This window comes from Typopeltis vanoorti, chromosome 14 (assembly GCF_054136105.1).
Source record: "Typopeltis vanoorti isolate ZY-2024b chromosome 14, IOZ_Tvanoo_1.0, whole genome shotgun sequence".
Lineage (NCBI taxonomy): Eukaryota > Metazoa > Arthropoda > Arachnida > Uropygi > Thelyphonidae > Typopeltis > Typopeltis vanoorti.
Genome location: NC_143562.1, coordinates 51,650,461 through 51,666,412, shown reverse-complemented (window position 1 = coordinate 51,666,412; position 15,952 = coordinate 51,650,461). Strand labels below are relative to the sequence as shown.

The 15,952-nt window shown below is 37.3% G+C and overlaps 1 protein-coding gene across 1 annotated transcript in view; it reads left to right on the top strand.

Moving 5' to 3' along the window:
* The window catches only part of LOC150099470 (chymotrypsin B-like), a 73,429-nt gene that overhangs the window by 28,604 nt on the left and 28,873 nt on the right, over positions 1-15,952 (top strand). Inside the window, exons 5-6 of the mRNA XM_090404416.1 lie at positions 955-1,165; positions 10,861-10,975. Coding sequence (XP_090260542.1) covers positions 955-1,165; positions 10,861-10,975 — 326 coding nt within the window. The remainder of the gene's footprint in view (positions 1-954; positions 1,166-10,860; positions 10,976-15,952) is intronic.

Below are 15,952 nucleotides of genomic sequence, written 5' to 3'. Positions count from 1 at the left end.
AGCAACATGCGCCACCGTCCAATATGGAACGATTTGCGACAACGTGGTTAAACGTTCCAGAAAGTTGAATCAATGAAAGAGAATACAAGCCACTCTTAAGAGGCGAACGGGGATCCCACTTGTTATTAAATGCTGTTCCTAATAAAGTGGCTACATAGTGCATGAGTAAGAAAGTAAGAACATAGTAGAGTAAGAATGCTGTTCTCTTCCTGCTATCAAGAAAGCATCACACGAACCACAAGGTTTTCACAAGTTCTAGTCTGTATATAAAAAACCTGAACTCTGTGGAAATTTAAATTCTAGCTATGAAAAATCAGCAGCAGACTCAGATTTACCAGAGCTATGCTACGTGCAAATTTTCTTCTCGTATGCAGCAAAGTAATGATTATAAAAGGGAAGATAAATGGAAGAAGAGGACAAGGAAGACGAAGAAAATCTTGGCTGGCAGACATCAGACAGTGGACTGGTATGAACTCTGAGAGACTGCTCAGAGTAGCTGAGAATCGCTCAAAATTTGCCAAGGTGGTCGCCGACCTCCGATAGGAGATGGCACTCAAAGACGAAGATGCAGCATAAGATAGAGTATGAGAAAATTAAACTCATAATGCAGCCATCTGGCCAAGAATAACTGAAGGAAGTGAATCATTAAAGGATTAAGTACATGAAGTGCTCCATGTGGACTAGAAAGGGTTAAACTTTGTCCTCTCGCAGATATTAATTGGGCTACTGATGAATTTGTGTACAGAAGGGACTTCATACCAACAGCATAAATGTTGGTTTTCTGTTGTCTTCTGAAAACACTGCAGTCATGAAATTAGATAAGTTGGTCCAGAAAGTCTTACTAATATTGAAGAAAAGCTGGCTTATGATAAATAATTGTTATTTAGCAACTATACTATAGCAATTCTAGTTTTAGTGAGAAACCCATATCTGTATTTTTACTCTTCTTCACAGGAGGACCACTTCCCCAGACACAATGTGGGGTTCCAGAGATACAACCAGACGCTGGGTGGGATCGTGTTGTTGGTGGAGAAGAGGCAATATATGGTAGCCTGCCTTGGCAAGTGGATCTTCAGGAGAGAGCAATTGAACCCAATGGCCACGAATGCGGAGGGACTTTGATGAATGCCCAATGGGTGTGTTCAGCTGCTCACTGTTTTGAGGGGTAAGTTTACTGAATTGACATCAAACATCTTATTAGATAATGTTATGGCTATCTGCAACAAATTCTGTGCAGGATGGAAAGCAAATAAAGTTTAAAAATCAAAATAAAATGAAATAAATTTCATATCTGGGAGTCATAGTTTCAGTAAGATTTCATAAAAAAAAAATAAATAAATCAGCTAACGGCTTTTATTCCCATATCAGAAGTAAGTGCCGTTTTAGCCCTGTATAACTTTTGAAGACTTAGTGGGTAGTTCAATCACCACTAGTAGACAATCAGGGACAGCTGGCTTAAAGCATTAAGCGACATGCAGTGAAGAGAGACGACTCTACACGTGCCGCCATCTCGTAGGCCCTAACCCTAACAGAATATATTTAATGTCTAAAATAATGTGGGTTCTACGGTCGATTTTCTTCAGGTTACGGGACGATAAACTGGCTTGTCCGTACCAGAGATCGAGTAACTCGGAACGTGGTCGAAAAAAGGCTTAGAAAAATTTCTTCTAGTTGCCGACTGGATTTGAATCGAAGTCTTCCTTCGTGTGGTCAAGCGCTGTGGTGCGCAAATGCCACATCCACCGAGCTACACAGGCTCGGTGGATGTGGTGGATATATATATATATATATATATATATATATATTTTTTTTTTTTTTTAAAGAATTGAATGACATAAACCGAGAGTAAAGGAAAAAGGTTTAATGGTATCACACGACTAGTTTCGGCTTTTTACAGCCTTCTTCAGATGTTTTTATACAAAAAGTAACATTAAAAATTGAAGATAAAAACTCTGAACAGTACAGGAAAGTCACTGTACATATTTACCATGAAAACGTTGTAGTTAACGTATTCAAAGCTGTTCTTTCGTTGGCCACATTGTTGTTTGAGTGCGTGCGTATAGCATCTCGTGAGATCCAGTATGTGATCACAACTAGTCGTGTGATACCATTAAACCTTTTTTCCTTTACTCTCGGTTTATGTCAATCAATTCTTTAAAAAAAATAATAAATAAACATATATATATATATGTAAATAAGTTTTTTTACCTTGGGAATAATGTATATTAGGGTTACCAAGTAATTTTATTATAAACTTGGTTATTTTACTCCTAATCCCAAGTAAGCAAACAGTTAAGTTTGCGCCTGAAACGTAGTTCAAGTTTAAAGGTGGTGCAACACCATGGCAACTCATTGTAAATGTGGGTAAAGTTCTGATCACTATTCTTAGTATTTTCCATAATGTAAAGCACATCTCACTAAGAGATGTATACTGCAATAAATTATGTGTGGGCTCACTACCCAGACCGGTTTCAACCTTTTTTGAATGTAAAAGTGAAACGGGCTCTAAAAATTAGACAATCCCGAAAGATCGCCCAAATCTGCGTTGTTCCAGTCAATGACAGGCTCACCCAGTCACCGAGAAAAACCTCTCAGTATTTGCTCTACCCAGTGGCAGGCTCACCCCACTACCAAGCAGAGCTATAATCTCAACAGTGGCCCCACTCAGAGACAGGCAAACTCCTATCCCCAAGCAGAGCCTCACGGAGCCTCCACCGGTTTCAACCTTTTTTGAGGTCCCCTTAGTGAGTAGCTAGACCCTAAATACCAATACCAAGGTTTTAGTAATACAGAGCCTTATCAACTTTCCCTACGCAAGTTGCTAAAAGGTGTTTTCATTTTGAATAATCTCTGGAGGAGATATAGATGTAAATAAGTTTTTTTTTTACCTTGGGAATAATGTATATTAGGGTTACCAAGTAATTTTTTAAACTTGGTTATTTTACTCCTAATCCCAAGTAAGCAAACAGTTAAGTTTGCGCCTGAAACGTAGTTCAAGTCTAAAGGCGGTGCAACACCAGGGCAACTCATTGTAAAGGTGGGTAAAGTTCTGATGGGTAAAGTTTATAAAATTACTTGGTAACCCTAATATACATTATTCCCAAGGTAAAAAACTTATTTACATCTATATCTCCTCCAGAGATTATTCAAAATAAAAACACCTTTTAGCAATTTGCATAGGTAAAGTTAATAAGGCTTTGTATTACTAAAACCTTGGTATGGACTTCCCTCAACCTTCCAGGAAAACCTTGGTTCAATACCGCATACATATAACATCTGCCGAAGATGTAGAAAAAGCAGTGAAAACTCTTGAAAAACAACTACTGACAGCTATAACACAGGTAACAAATATAACCAAAAAATATAACCAAATGTACACCATCAAATAAGCTCCCAGAGGATATAAAACGTCTTATCCAAGAGAAAAACAGATTAAGAAGACAATATCAGAGAACAATGAACCCAGCTGATGAACAAGCAGTCAATAGAGCAACAAACCAGGTTCAATACGCCCTAAACGACCACCGTAACCAACTTTGGAATAACAAAATTCACCAATTAAACACACAGGATTAATCAATATGGAAAATGATGAAATCACTCCGTTCAAAGCGTTTTACATTTCCTCTAATCTAAGGTGAATCTAATGTTGTCTACAAAGACGAGGAAAAAGCTGAATAATTTGCTGACAGTTTAGAAAAACAATGCAGCCCCAATTATATCAGTACAGATATAAATTTCATAAGTAAAATTCACAGCCAAGTGCGGAAAATAACTCAATAACAAATCCGTGTCACTAACAGAAATATATGAGATTTTAAGAAAACTAAATAACAAAAAGGCTCCGGGTCCAGATGGAATAACAAACAAGGTACTCAAGTTACTTCCCTGCAAAGGGGTTATGTATCTGGTATCCATCGTTAATGTCATCCTCCGGCTAAATGGCTAAATTATTTCCCAGAGCGATGGAAAATTGCTGACGTTTTCCTAATTCCCAAACCTGGAAAATATACACAGTTTCCTAAAAATTACAGACCAATCAGCCTTCTTTCATGCATAGGTAAAATAGCCGAACGTGCTATTCTCACACGGGTTCAAGAGGCAACAGATATCAACCATGTCATTCAAGATGAACAATTCGGCTTTACGAAATATCACTCCACAACGCTACAAATTTACAGAGTTATCGAACATATAACCCAAGGGTATGAATGGCACCAACACTCTGGCGCAGTATTCCTGGACATCACTCAGGCATTTGATAGAGTGTGGCATCACGGACTAATTTTTAAACTACAAAAAGTTGGTTTTCCATTACCATTAGTTCTACTTATCAAATCATATCTAAATAACAGAAAATTTAAAATAAAACTCAACGGTATCAGATCCACAGAGAGGAGAATCACGGCCGGAATCCCTCAAGGCTCTCTGCTATCTCCCCTACTCTTCTCCATATACATGGCAGATCTCCCCAAACTGTCCCCAGCTATCACCGCTCTTTATGCCGATGACACAATCATTATAGCCAGGTCCCTCCGTCCACACCTGGCCACAATCAAACTACAGAGAGCAGTCAATGATTTGGAGGATTGGTACACCAAGTGGCGTATCGCAATTAATCCAAACAAAAGCTCTGCAGTACTTTTCACCAGACGTAAAGCAGAACCGAATACAAGCATACAAATGTTTGGTAAAATCATCCCTTGGCGCAGTTCTACCAAATATCTGGGAGGTCATATATGGATAGTGTCGCCACCAAGGCAAGTCAGACCATAGCACAGCTATATCGACTTTTGAATAGAAGCTTTCTAAACATGAGCAACAAAATGCTCCTTTTCAAATCGGTAATCAGATCGGAACTAACTTACACCTCTCCAACCTGGGGTCACACGACTAAAAGCAACATCGACAGACTTCAGATAATACAGAATAAATGCCTAAGAATGGCATTTAATTCCCCATGGTTCATCAGAAACATCCAGTTACATCAAGAAGCCAATCTTCCAGATATTAAGACCTACATGACAAGCATTGAGGAGAAATTCTTCACAATCAAGGATAATCACCCAAATCAGCTAGTTCGACAGGCAGCGGACTACGAGCCATCAGATCGTTTCAAACATAAAAAACCGAAATCCTCCATCGCAAGAGAAATCTGATACAGCCTCAATGCTCACAATGAGCGGGTAAATTACCCAAAATAATCTCATCACCCACAATCTAAATCCAGATTAAGGGATAAAAAGTCAAGGACTCAGTCCATCAACCAATTAAGTTCAAAGTTCAAAGTTCAACCTTGGTATGGCTCTTGGCTCTTGGAGCGCGATAGTGATGTCCACTGCTCGGTCAGTTTTGGAATTGTGGTGCTTTTATTATAATATGTGTCTTGAATATCATGCAATTTTTGATTCAGTGCTCTTACCAAAACAGTACAGAGTCCTGTAGCAGTGCCGGTAAGACTACAACTGCACGGTAAGCGTGATTTTTTTTAAAAATTTATTATTTAGATAGATAGATACTTCACATTGATAGTTATGGAAAAGCTAAATGAGATAATATTCGAGGAGGAATATAAAGAATTTATAAGACTAGGTGAACTACTTAACAATTGTCCGAGAAAATTGAAACTGTACAACACATTCCCCCGGAAAGTGTCACAGACGTTATCGCAGAAGGTAGTCAGATTCAGTGCCTTCTACTCCTTCGGACTTTGTAGAAGTGCAAGCACGCAAAAAGCGAAGAACAACAGATGACCCACACAATGACAATAATGAAATGGAACAGGATTCTCAGGGTTCGGACGCTGCTATTTCTCCCAAAGAAAAGGTGCCTCCGATCATCCTTAGAGAAAAGAAGAAGTTGGCAGCTTTAAGATCCACAATGTCCAATCTGCACATTGGTTTCATTAAGGCCAAAAACATGGATGAAGGAATAAAGATTCAGGCAGCAACAGTGACAGATTATAGAAGGTTGACCAAAGAACTGGATGACAGGGGCATCGAGTATCATACCTTTGCGCTCAGTTCCGAAAAAATCTTAAAAGTGGTCCTTCGTGGTATCTGTGAAGATACTGACACAGCAGAAATAACTGCTGACCTGAATTTTCAGGATCTTCCTCCAGTCAAGGTCAGCAGAATGTACAAAGCAGACAAGACTCCCATGGCATTAGTTCTAGTTGAGATTCATAAAATATACAAGGATATCTACAACTTAAAAACAGTTTGTGGTCTCATCGTCACACCAGAACCACTCCGGAAAAGATCATCTACTGGGCAGTGCCACAGGTGCCAGAAGTTTGGCCATGCCCAGAATCTTTGTAGAGCAGAATATAGATGTTTGAAATGTGGGGACAGTCACCCAACCAATACCTGCACAAAGTCGAGGACCATCTCTGCCAAATGTGCCAACTGCGTGGCCCTCATCCTGCGAACTACAAAGGATGTACTCAGCACCCAAAGAACAGACGGATGGAGGCAGTCAATCGGCCCTCCTCCTCCTACAGTATCAGAACAACAGATGTCCAGGTATCAAAACCGAAGACTCAGCGACCACAGTCAGAGACCTCCAAAAATAGAGACAACCAAAAGCAAACAAGAAGTTATGCCGATGTGATGATCCGTACAAATAGACCAATACCGGAACAAAATCAACCAACAGCACCTAAAAATCTAACAGCTGTTATTACGGCCTCACTAGCAAACATGCTACAAAATTTCAGCCTATCAAACCCTACTGAAACTTCCACTAAAAGATTTCTTCGTGAAACGCTGGTCATCCTCAGAGCTCTCATAAATGAATAGTAACAAACTCATTCCAGCATCTCTTCAGATAGTTGCTTGGAACGCAAATGGCCTCAAAAACAAAATTCTGGAACTCCGAGATTTCACTTATAGGTATCAACCAGATGTTATTTTAATCAGTAAAACTCATTTAAGACCCTCAGACAATCCTACAATCAGGGGCTATCACCTATACAGAAACGACAGACTACTCTACAGAGGCGGCGGCACTGTCATCTTCATTAAAAACAACATTAAGCACCACTCTATGAGCAATCCTTCAACCACTAGCCTCGAGATCACAGGCTTGGAAGTACTCACCAGCTCCACTGGAAAACTGAAAATCTACTCAGCTTACAACCCTCCCCAAAAATCTCTACCTCACTCTAACCTAAATGCCATCTTATGCATCAGAGAGCCCAACATTATTGCCGGGTATCTGAATTCCAAGCATCCTGCGTGGAATTGTACAACCACAATCAAGAATGGTTGCATCCTTTCCAATTACTTAGGATCAAGCAACACTGTTGTGGCAGACCCCACCGAACCAACTTATCTCAGAACGTTCGGCACTGCTGACATCCTGGATATAGCTATCCTGCAGGATATTAAATTTCAATACAGCATCATATCTATGGATGAACTATCATTCGATCACAATCCAATTCTACTACAGCTGGGAAATCAAGAATACCTATGTCCTCCTTCTCACTCCTAAATTGCATGGGAAAGACTGTCAGCAGCACCCAAAGATTATATTGGACCTGTTCCTCACATACGCACAAAAGAAGAAGTAAAAACTGCAGTTACAAATCTCACACAACAAATTAATTCTGCTATAAAGGTAGCTACCTCCTACAAATCTGCCCACAAGCCAGATCGTTTGCCTGAAGACATCATGAACTTGATCAGAGACAAAAACAGAGCTAGGAAAAGATTCCGTAACACCCGTGCACTACAAGATAAAACAGCTCTAAACAGAATAAATGGGGCAGTTAGAGATGCATTTAAAACTCATAGAAACCAAGTTTCGGATAAAACGTTATCCTCTATCTCTCCTATTGATCCTCTATCTGGGGGTTACTGAGAAACATCAGAAATAACAACAGTTCCCTCCCCCCATAATCTCAAACCAGGGCTTAGTTCACACAGATGTAGATAAGGCAGAAGCCATACTACAGTATCTTGAAGAGCAGTGCAAACCCTCTTATAACAACTTAGATTTCAATCACTTGTACAAAATCCACAGACAGGGCAGACACGCTTTAAATCTCCCAGATACCCGCGCTGACCATATTGCACCCACATCACCTGTTGAATTATATGATATTATTAAAAAACTTAAGAACAATAAATCTCCTGGACCAGATGGCATCTCAAACAGGGTGATCAAGCTGCTGCCTCGGAAAACTGTAGTGCACCTGACCAGTATAATAAATGCAATCTTAAGATTTCACTATTTTCCTTCCACCTGGAAACTGGCTGATGTAATCTCTATTCATAAGCCAGGCAAAGACCCACACCTACCGCAAAATTATCGTCCAATCAGTCTTATCTCTAATCTGGGTAAGGTTGCAGAGAAGGTCATCCTCTCACGACTCCAAACCTCAGTAAATGACCTAAACATCCTCCGTAAAGAATAGTTTGTTTTTCGGCAACACCATAGTACTACTCAGCAAATCCACAGAATTGTCGAATACATCACCACCATCTATAACTGGCGCCAGTGTACGGGAGCTGTTTTCCTAGACCTCTCCAAAGCATTTGACAAAACCTGGCATTTTGGTCTCCTGCACAAACTTATCTCGGCCGGTACATCACTAAAAATGGTTCATCTAATCCATTCATATCTTCAGAATAGATCAGTGCAAGTGAAAATCAACGGTTGTACATCGTCCAAGCGCCATATCTTTGCTGGAGTGCCGCAGGGATCTCTACTGGCTCCACTTCTGTTTTCTGTATACATGTCAGACATCCCGCACAATCCGATGACTTCCATTTTGACCCCGTATGCAGACGATACGGCAATACTACCCAGATCTCTCAGGCCCCATTTCATTAACAGTAAACTTCAAGAAAACGTTCTAAAGCTGGGGGGCTGGTTCTTCAAGGAGACTGGAAGTCAACCTCCTGAAAAGCTCAGCCGTTCTTTTCTCAAAAAGGCCAACGTCCCCTGCAGGAGATGTGTTACTATTCAATACTAAAATTCCCTGGCAGACAGAAACAAATTACCTGGGTGTAATTCTCGACAAAAAGCTATCTTTCAACCAACACATCAAGTCTACGTGCGCAAAGGCATCTAAAGCCATAGTTCAGATCTATCTGCTAATTAACAGAAATAGCAAGCTCAGCAACAGAATCAAATTGCAACTATACCAGACGACGATTCGTCCTATAATCACCTATGCCTCTCCGGCCTGGAGCCACACTTCTAATGCTAACATTATCAAAATACAGCGAGTGCAGAACAAGTGCTTGAGAATGATTCTGAACGCCCCGTGGTATGTTAGAAACAATCAACTCCATAGAGACACAAATATTCCCTATATTTTCTCTTTTCTACAATCCTTAGCATCCATGTTTTTCCTAAAGACGTCCACACATCCCAACGATTTGGTTCAGCAAGCTGCACATTACGAGACAACGGACATATTCAAATATAGAAGACCAAAAGTTATATTAGCCTCCTATAGCGATGAATAATCTCCATGCTCATTCAGGGCAAGCAAATTGTTCATAAATTTTACCCTCACTGTAACCACTACAGATAGTGGGGAATATTAAAAGCATCTTGCTTTACCCCTAAAGACATAAATGTCAATTGTCAATTGTCAACCATGTTATTTAGGGTCTAGCTACTCACTGAGGAGACCTCAAAAACGATTGAAACCGGTCCTGGTAGTGAGCCCGCCCATAATATTTTGCAGTATACATCTCTTAGTGAGATGTGCTTTACATTATGGAAAATACTAAGAATAGTGATCAGAGCTTTACCCACCTTTACAATGAGTTGCCCTGGTGTTGCACCACCTTTAGACTTGAACTACGTTTCAGGTGTAAACTTAACTGTTTGCTTACTTGGGATTAGGAGTAAAATAATCAAGTTTATAAAATTACTTGGTAACCCTAATATATATGTATAAGAATGTATTTAATTTAATTTTAAAAGAAATGACAAAACTAGTTCTAGGGGATATTATTAGCACCTCGAAAATGAATTTTTACTATAAAATTAACAAATCAAATTAATACAAAAATAAAGAAATATTATTATTTTTATGTGACTCCTGCAGGGAGTCCATACACTCTTCCACCAACTACCACAAACCGCTACTATGCCAACACTATCTACCGCCTACCACCACCACTAGTAATTTCACAGACAATCACAAATATGCATGCCCACGGTGGCATTCGAACCAGCAGCCTTTTGACTGGAGAGCGGATACGCTTATCACTCGGCCAGCCAGGCGAGCATATAATTAACTAAACCCGGTATTAATTAACTAAAATCACATCTCCCAGCATAGCGCATTCTTCTCACTTACTTCAAAGCCAGATTGGTTAATCATCACTTACAAACAATATGATTACAGATTTCGATGCATCAGTACGTTTAACCATTTTGTACTGATTGCAGTTAAGGGCATTTCGGCAATCACTCTTCAGGAAACCACAAAATCTCTGGCGTAGAGAAAAAGATTTCATGGATTGGGTCTCTCAATACCCAACTGAAACAAAATACAGTCTCTCAGTTGGGCACATCATTTCGCTTATCTGTTTAAATGAGTGGATTATGTTTTTATCATCACAATTCAAAACAATGACTCATGAAACACGTAAAACACATATTTAAACAAGAGAAAAAATATATATGAGTAATACACTTTAGAAAAATCATGTCTCCTAATTTATTTTGAATAGTTTCCTGTCTGGATTATTTAGGCTCTAATATAATTAACAAACCATAATTATGATTGTCATTAAGAATTCGAGGATTTTGAAGAGAAAGTGTCAAAACTTTTATAATAGTTGAAATAACGTTGCTATAGATTGATAATATTTTGTTTTTCTTTCCCAGTTCGCAAAATCCAAAGGATTGGAGATTACACTTTGGAAATCATCACAAATACTTCATGGACGAACATGAACAAATTCGTCTCGTCGAACGAATTATCACTTATCCTGAAAATAAGGTGTGTTTATAATAAAGCAATAATTGAGACAGAAGTATTTTAGGCTTAGAGAGGAGTGATATTACATTCTAGTTGACTAGAATGTAATATGTTCACTCCCGAATTTTTCTCAGAATCCTCTTATTTGTGGTTTCTAGTCTTTGATCAAGTGCTTTATTTCTAACCTAACTGTCGGATCTATAACTTAAAAATGTTAAGAACACTGCCTTGTATACCGCTAGTTTGGTATTTTGGCTAATGTCTTGCTTATTCCATATACATTTATTCTGCTGGCTACCCACTATACCAGATTTGCTTATTTCAGATTCCAGATTGTCAATTTCCTGATTTAACTTGCCATCTTCACTTAAAACTGTGGCTAAATAGCTGAAATATTTTGCTTGTTCTATAGGCTCCATTCAGAATGTATTCAGGGTTTCTGCCCATTTTCATAGTATAGTTTTGGTTTTTTTATTCCTATGATTTTCACGCCTAATTTGTTACTGTTGCCATTCAATTCAGCCAAAAGAATCCTGGAGACTTGCATAAAGCAGAGCTAAGTTATCCTTCTCTTATTCCTGATTTTAACTACACCATCTTCCTGTACATACTTCAATTCTAACTGCTGACTTATTGCTCTGTATAAAGTTTCGTTTACTTTATTTAATTGTAAGCTGATTTGGTTTGGAAAGAAAAAGCTTTTCGTTTGAGGCCTTAACATAGTTCTTTCCATATCTACAAATGTTAAGTACAGATCCTTGTCATAATCCCATGATTTCTCAACAGTTTGTTGTAGAGTGAAAACGTGATCATTACAACCTCTACTGGACCTTATTCCAGCTTGTTCGTCTCAAAGTTTCATTTCTACAACCTTTCTCAGCCTCTTTTCAACTATCAACATTATCATCATCATTAAATTCCTGACATGTACTCTGAAGGGGGTGTACAGGATTTCACTACTGCATGAAAAACTTACATTACCAATAACGTCCTATCTACAATTTTCCTACAAATCAATCTGTTACCTGTCAAGACTCCATTATTATCAGATCTTATATTTCCGTCTTCTAAGGCACTTTTTAACCATGTTAATCCACCTATATCTTGGTTTTCCTCTGGGTCATTTTCATGCCAACCTAGCAGAGAAAACTTGTTTTGCTAATCTTTTCTCTCCCATTCTATTTAAGTGACCATACCACCTGAGATTAGCTCTGCTAACGCATTCCTGGATGCTGACAATGTCAAGTTCTTTCCTAATATCCTTATTTTTAATATGATATTACCATTGATGCCATCTATTCAAGCCCCTAATCTTTCTCAGGACTCTCATATCTGCGGTCTCTAGTCTTTGGTCAAGTGTTTTACTTCTGACCCAACTCTCAGATCCATAAGTTAAAACTGGTTTGAACACTGTCTTATATACAGCTAATTTAGTGTTTTGTCTAATTTCTCTCTTATTCCATATGAATTTATTCAGTTGACTTCTTACCATACCAGCTTTGTTGATTCTGTTGTCTATTTCTATATTTAATTTACTATCTTCACTAAAAATCTTATCTAAGTAGCTAAAATGTTTTACTGTTCTATAAGTTCTCTATTAATAGTGCAGTTGATATTTTGAATGCTTCTTCCTATTTTCATTGTCTTTTTCATGTTATTGCTGAACTTCATATCAAATCTATTACAACAGTTCTTCAATTTAGTCAGGAAATCTTGAAGACTTGTACCGGATTTAGATTTAGAAGTATATCATCGTCCGCATAAAGTAAAGAGCAGAGAATAAGATCTCCAATTTTGACATGATGTTTAATAACACTTTCTTTTATAATGAGATCCATATAGATAATGAATAACAGAGGGGATAATGTACATCCTTGTCTGACACCATATTTAACATCAAACCATCTTCCTGTACTTCCTTTGATCCTAACTGCTGATTTACTACAACTCAAATAAAGACTAAGTATTGCTTGATATAATGTCCTATTGACACTATATAACTGTATGGTTTTAAATAGGTTTTATCGTGGAAACTTGTCACATACCTTTTCCAGAACTACAAAACTTATATATAAATGTTTTTTATATTCTGATGATTTCTCAACTGTTTTTCGTAAAGTGAAAGTATGATCGTGATAGCGTCTATTCGGCCTGAATCCAGCTTGTTCTTCACCAAGTTTCCCCTTCCATAATCCTCAACCATTTTTCAAGTATACTACTTGCATAAATCTTACCAGGAACACTTAGTAGGGAAATACCTCTGTAATTCTGACATTCAGTTTTATTTCCCTTTTAGTACGTGGGTACTATGACAGCTCTACTCCAATCATCTGGAATTTGTCCCTCTGTCCAGGCCTTCTGAATTATGCAATGCAGGAACGGCACGTCTGTAGTGTGCGCTGTCGCATTTTTGCAATGCGATACAGCCTGTTTGGATGATAGTGTGCGCTTAGCTTTACATTGAATACGAGACCGATGATACTTGATTCTAACCAAGGTGTTCCGTTAAAATTTCAGGATTTGTTCCGTCTTAGGAAAAGTTTGAGAAACGCTGTCCTATGGTCTGAAACTTCTTTGTCCAAACTTAAATTGGAACAATTGCTTCGCATTATCAGAGAGTCTTACTCTAATCACACATCACTATCAATAATAATAATATATATATATTTTAGAATAGAATAAGTTTATTGTCATTCATATATACATATATAGAGTATTTACAAATATATAATTCAGATTAAGTTCAAATATATAAGCATATATAAATTATAATAGGAATGCTGCAATTTTTGCAGTTTCACTAATGTATTTACAAGGTTGTATTTACAATAGATAAAAAAAAAGAATTTTTAATAATAATGAAATATTTTTAGAATAAATATGCTGATTTTTAAAATGTTTCACAATTAAAATAATCATCTTTAGTGACATCCAACTTTTATTATTATTATTATTATTATTATTATTATTATTATTATTATTATTATTATTATTATTATTACTCAGATAAATTACACACATTATATGAAGACAATTATGCATAACAAATACTTTCTCTACATAACGTTTTTTTTTAAATAATAATAATACCAATAACTGTTTACAACGTATATTATTATAATATTCATGATGATCATTACAGATGTTCTTTTGCAATTTTACACTCTATATATATAGTATATTCAATGGATATAATCACTCTATATTGCACACGTTTGTTACAGTTATTACATACATTACGTACATTTCATTACATATGACACTTACATTACGTTTGTTTACATATAATACATACATTACATACATTGCATTACATGTGATACGTGCATTACATGCATTTGGTTGCATATGATACATCTTGGATGAGAACTAATTTCTCTGCTTTCATCCTCGAAGCTTATATGTAAGCTTATCTGAGGATGACACCAGTTGGTTATTATTTATTGTTTTTTTTTTGCTATGTTAGGAAGCTACGAAATCTATGATTGAGAAATTCGCGCACGCATGCACGCACGCACACAATAATTTGGAATGTATTCATGCGTCGCTGAACTGGAAGCCTGAACGAATGTATTGTGTTTCATTGCGTTTGTATGGTATTTTGGGTGCGTGTTTCTTGTTCATAGTATGTCCTTAGAGCTCTTTTCAGGCTATTGTAGTTTGTAAGGTTTCTTTATTCAAAAGGTAATTTGCTTATCATGGGATGCAGAAGTTTCGCATGGCCTTTCCGTAGTGATTATTGTATTTATATGTTATATAATTAGTAGCCTGAGGTCTTGTTATACGTATGTATTTCTGACTGTCCTGTAGTTCGCATCGAAATATTTTAGCAAAGCAGCATAGCGACGTAAATGTTTTGCTGTCAGTATTTTGTGTTCTGATATTGCAGTGTATATAAATTAGTTATTGTCTCTCTGTTCCAAAAAGATCAGTTTTATCATTTTGTACTGTAGGGACATTAATCTATTTAATTTGTAGGGTGCACAGAAAGCATACGTTGTTATAGCGTATCCTAGTATATTTTGGCATAGTGCTTTGTATATTAGTGTTTTTAGGTGAATGGGAAGTATGTCTTTTAACCTGTAGAGTTTGCCACTTATTGTTCGGAGTTTGTTGTGTAGATGGTTTATGTGGATATTCCAGTTCCTATCTGCATCGAGATAAATTCCAAGTTTCAACCTGAGTGATTGTAGTGGTTTTGCTGTTCTGTGTGTTTTTTATGTTGGAAAGTGAATGTTGGATGGTTATACATTTGTTATCAACTGGTCGAGTCAATGGATTTCTGAATATCATTAATTTTGTCTTTTCTGAGTTTAGGTGTATGGAATGTTTCGTGAGCCAGTCTATGATCAGATTTATGTCATGTTGCATATTTGTTTGGGCTATGCTTGTTTGGGATAATATTGGTGTATCATCTTCGTATTGGAATATCTTACCTTTGAGTGGTAGCTGATTAATATCGTGAGTGTAAATGTTGAATAAAGTTGGGGAGAGTATAGCTTCCTGTGGTACTCCACAGATTACTGGTAGCTCTCTGCATCGGTTTGACCCGATACGTGTGATATGCTTTCTATTTTGGAGGTAGTTTGTAAACCTCCTGTGCAGAGGCCCGTCTATTCCAACATGCCTCAGCTTTTCTAACAAGGTTTGATGTGTGAGTGTATCAAATGCTTTAGTTAGATCAATAAAGTCTACCATGGCAATTTTGTTTTTGGCTAAGGCGGTATCAATTAAGTTTGTAAAGTCTTCCAAGAGAGATGTTGTTCCCTTATTTTTCTGAAAACCATATTGTGTTTTGGGGATAATATGAAAGGTCTCCGTATATGTTGTAAGTTTCTTCAGTATTATCCGCTCCATAATTTGATTGATAATTGGTAATGTTGCTATGGGTCTGTAATTGCTGATTATATTTCTTTTTCCATGTTTGTATATGGGTGTGATTATGGTGGTCTTTAGCATACTTGGTATCTCTCCAGTTTTAAATATTTTATTTATTAA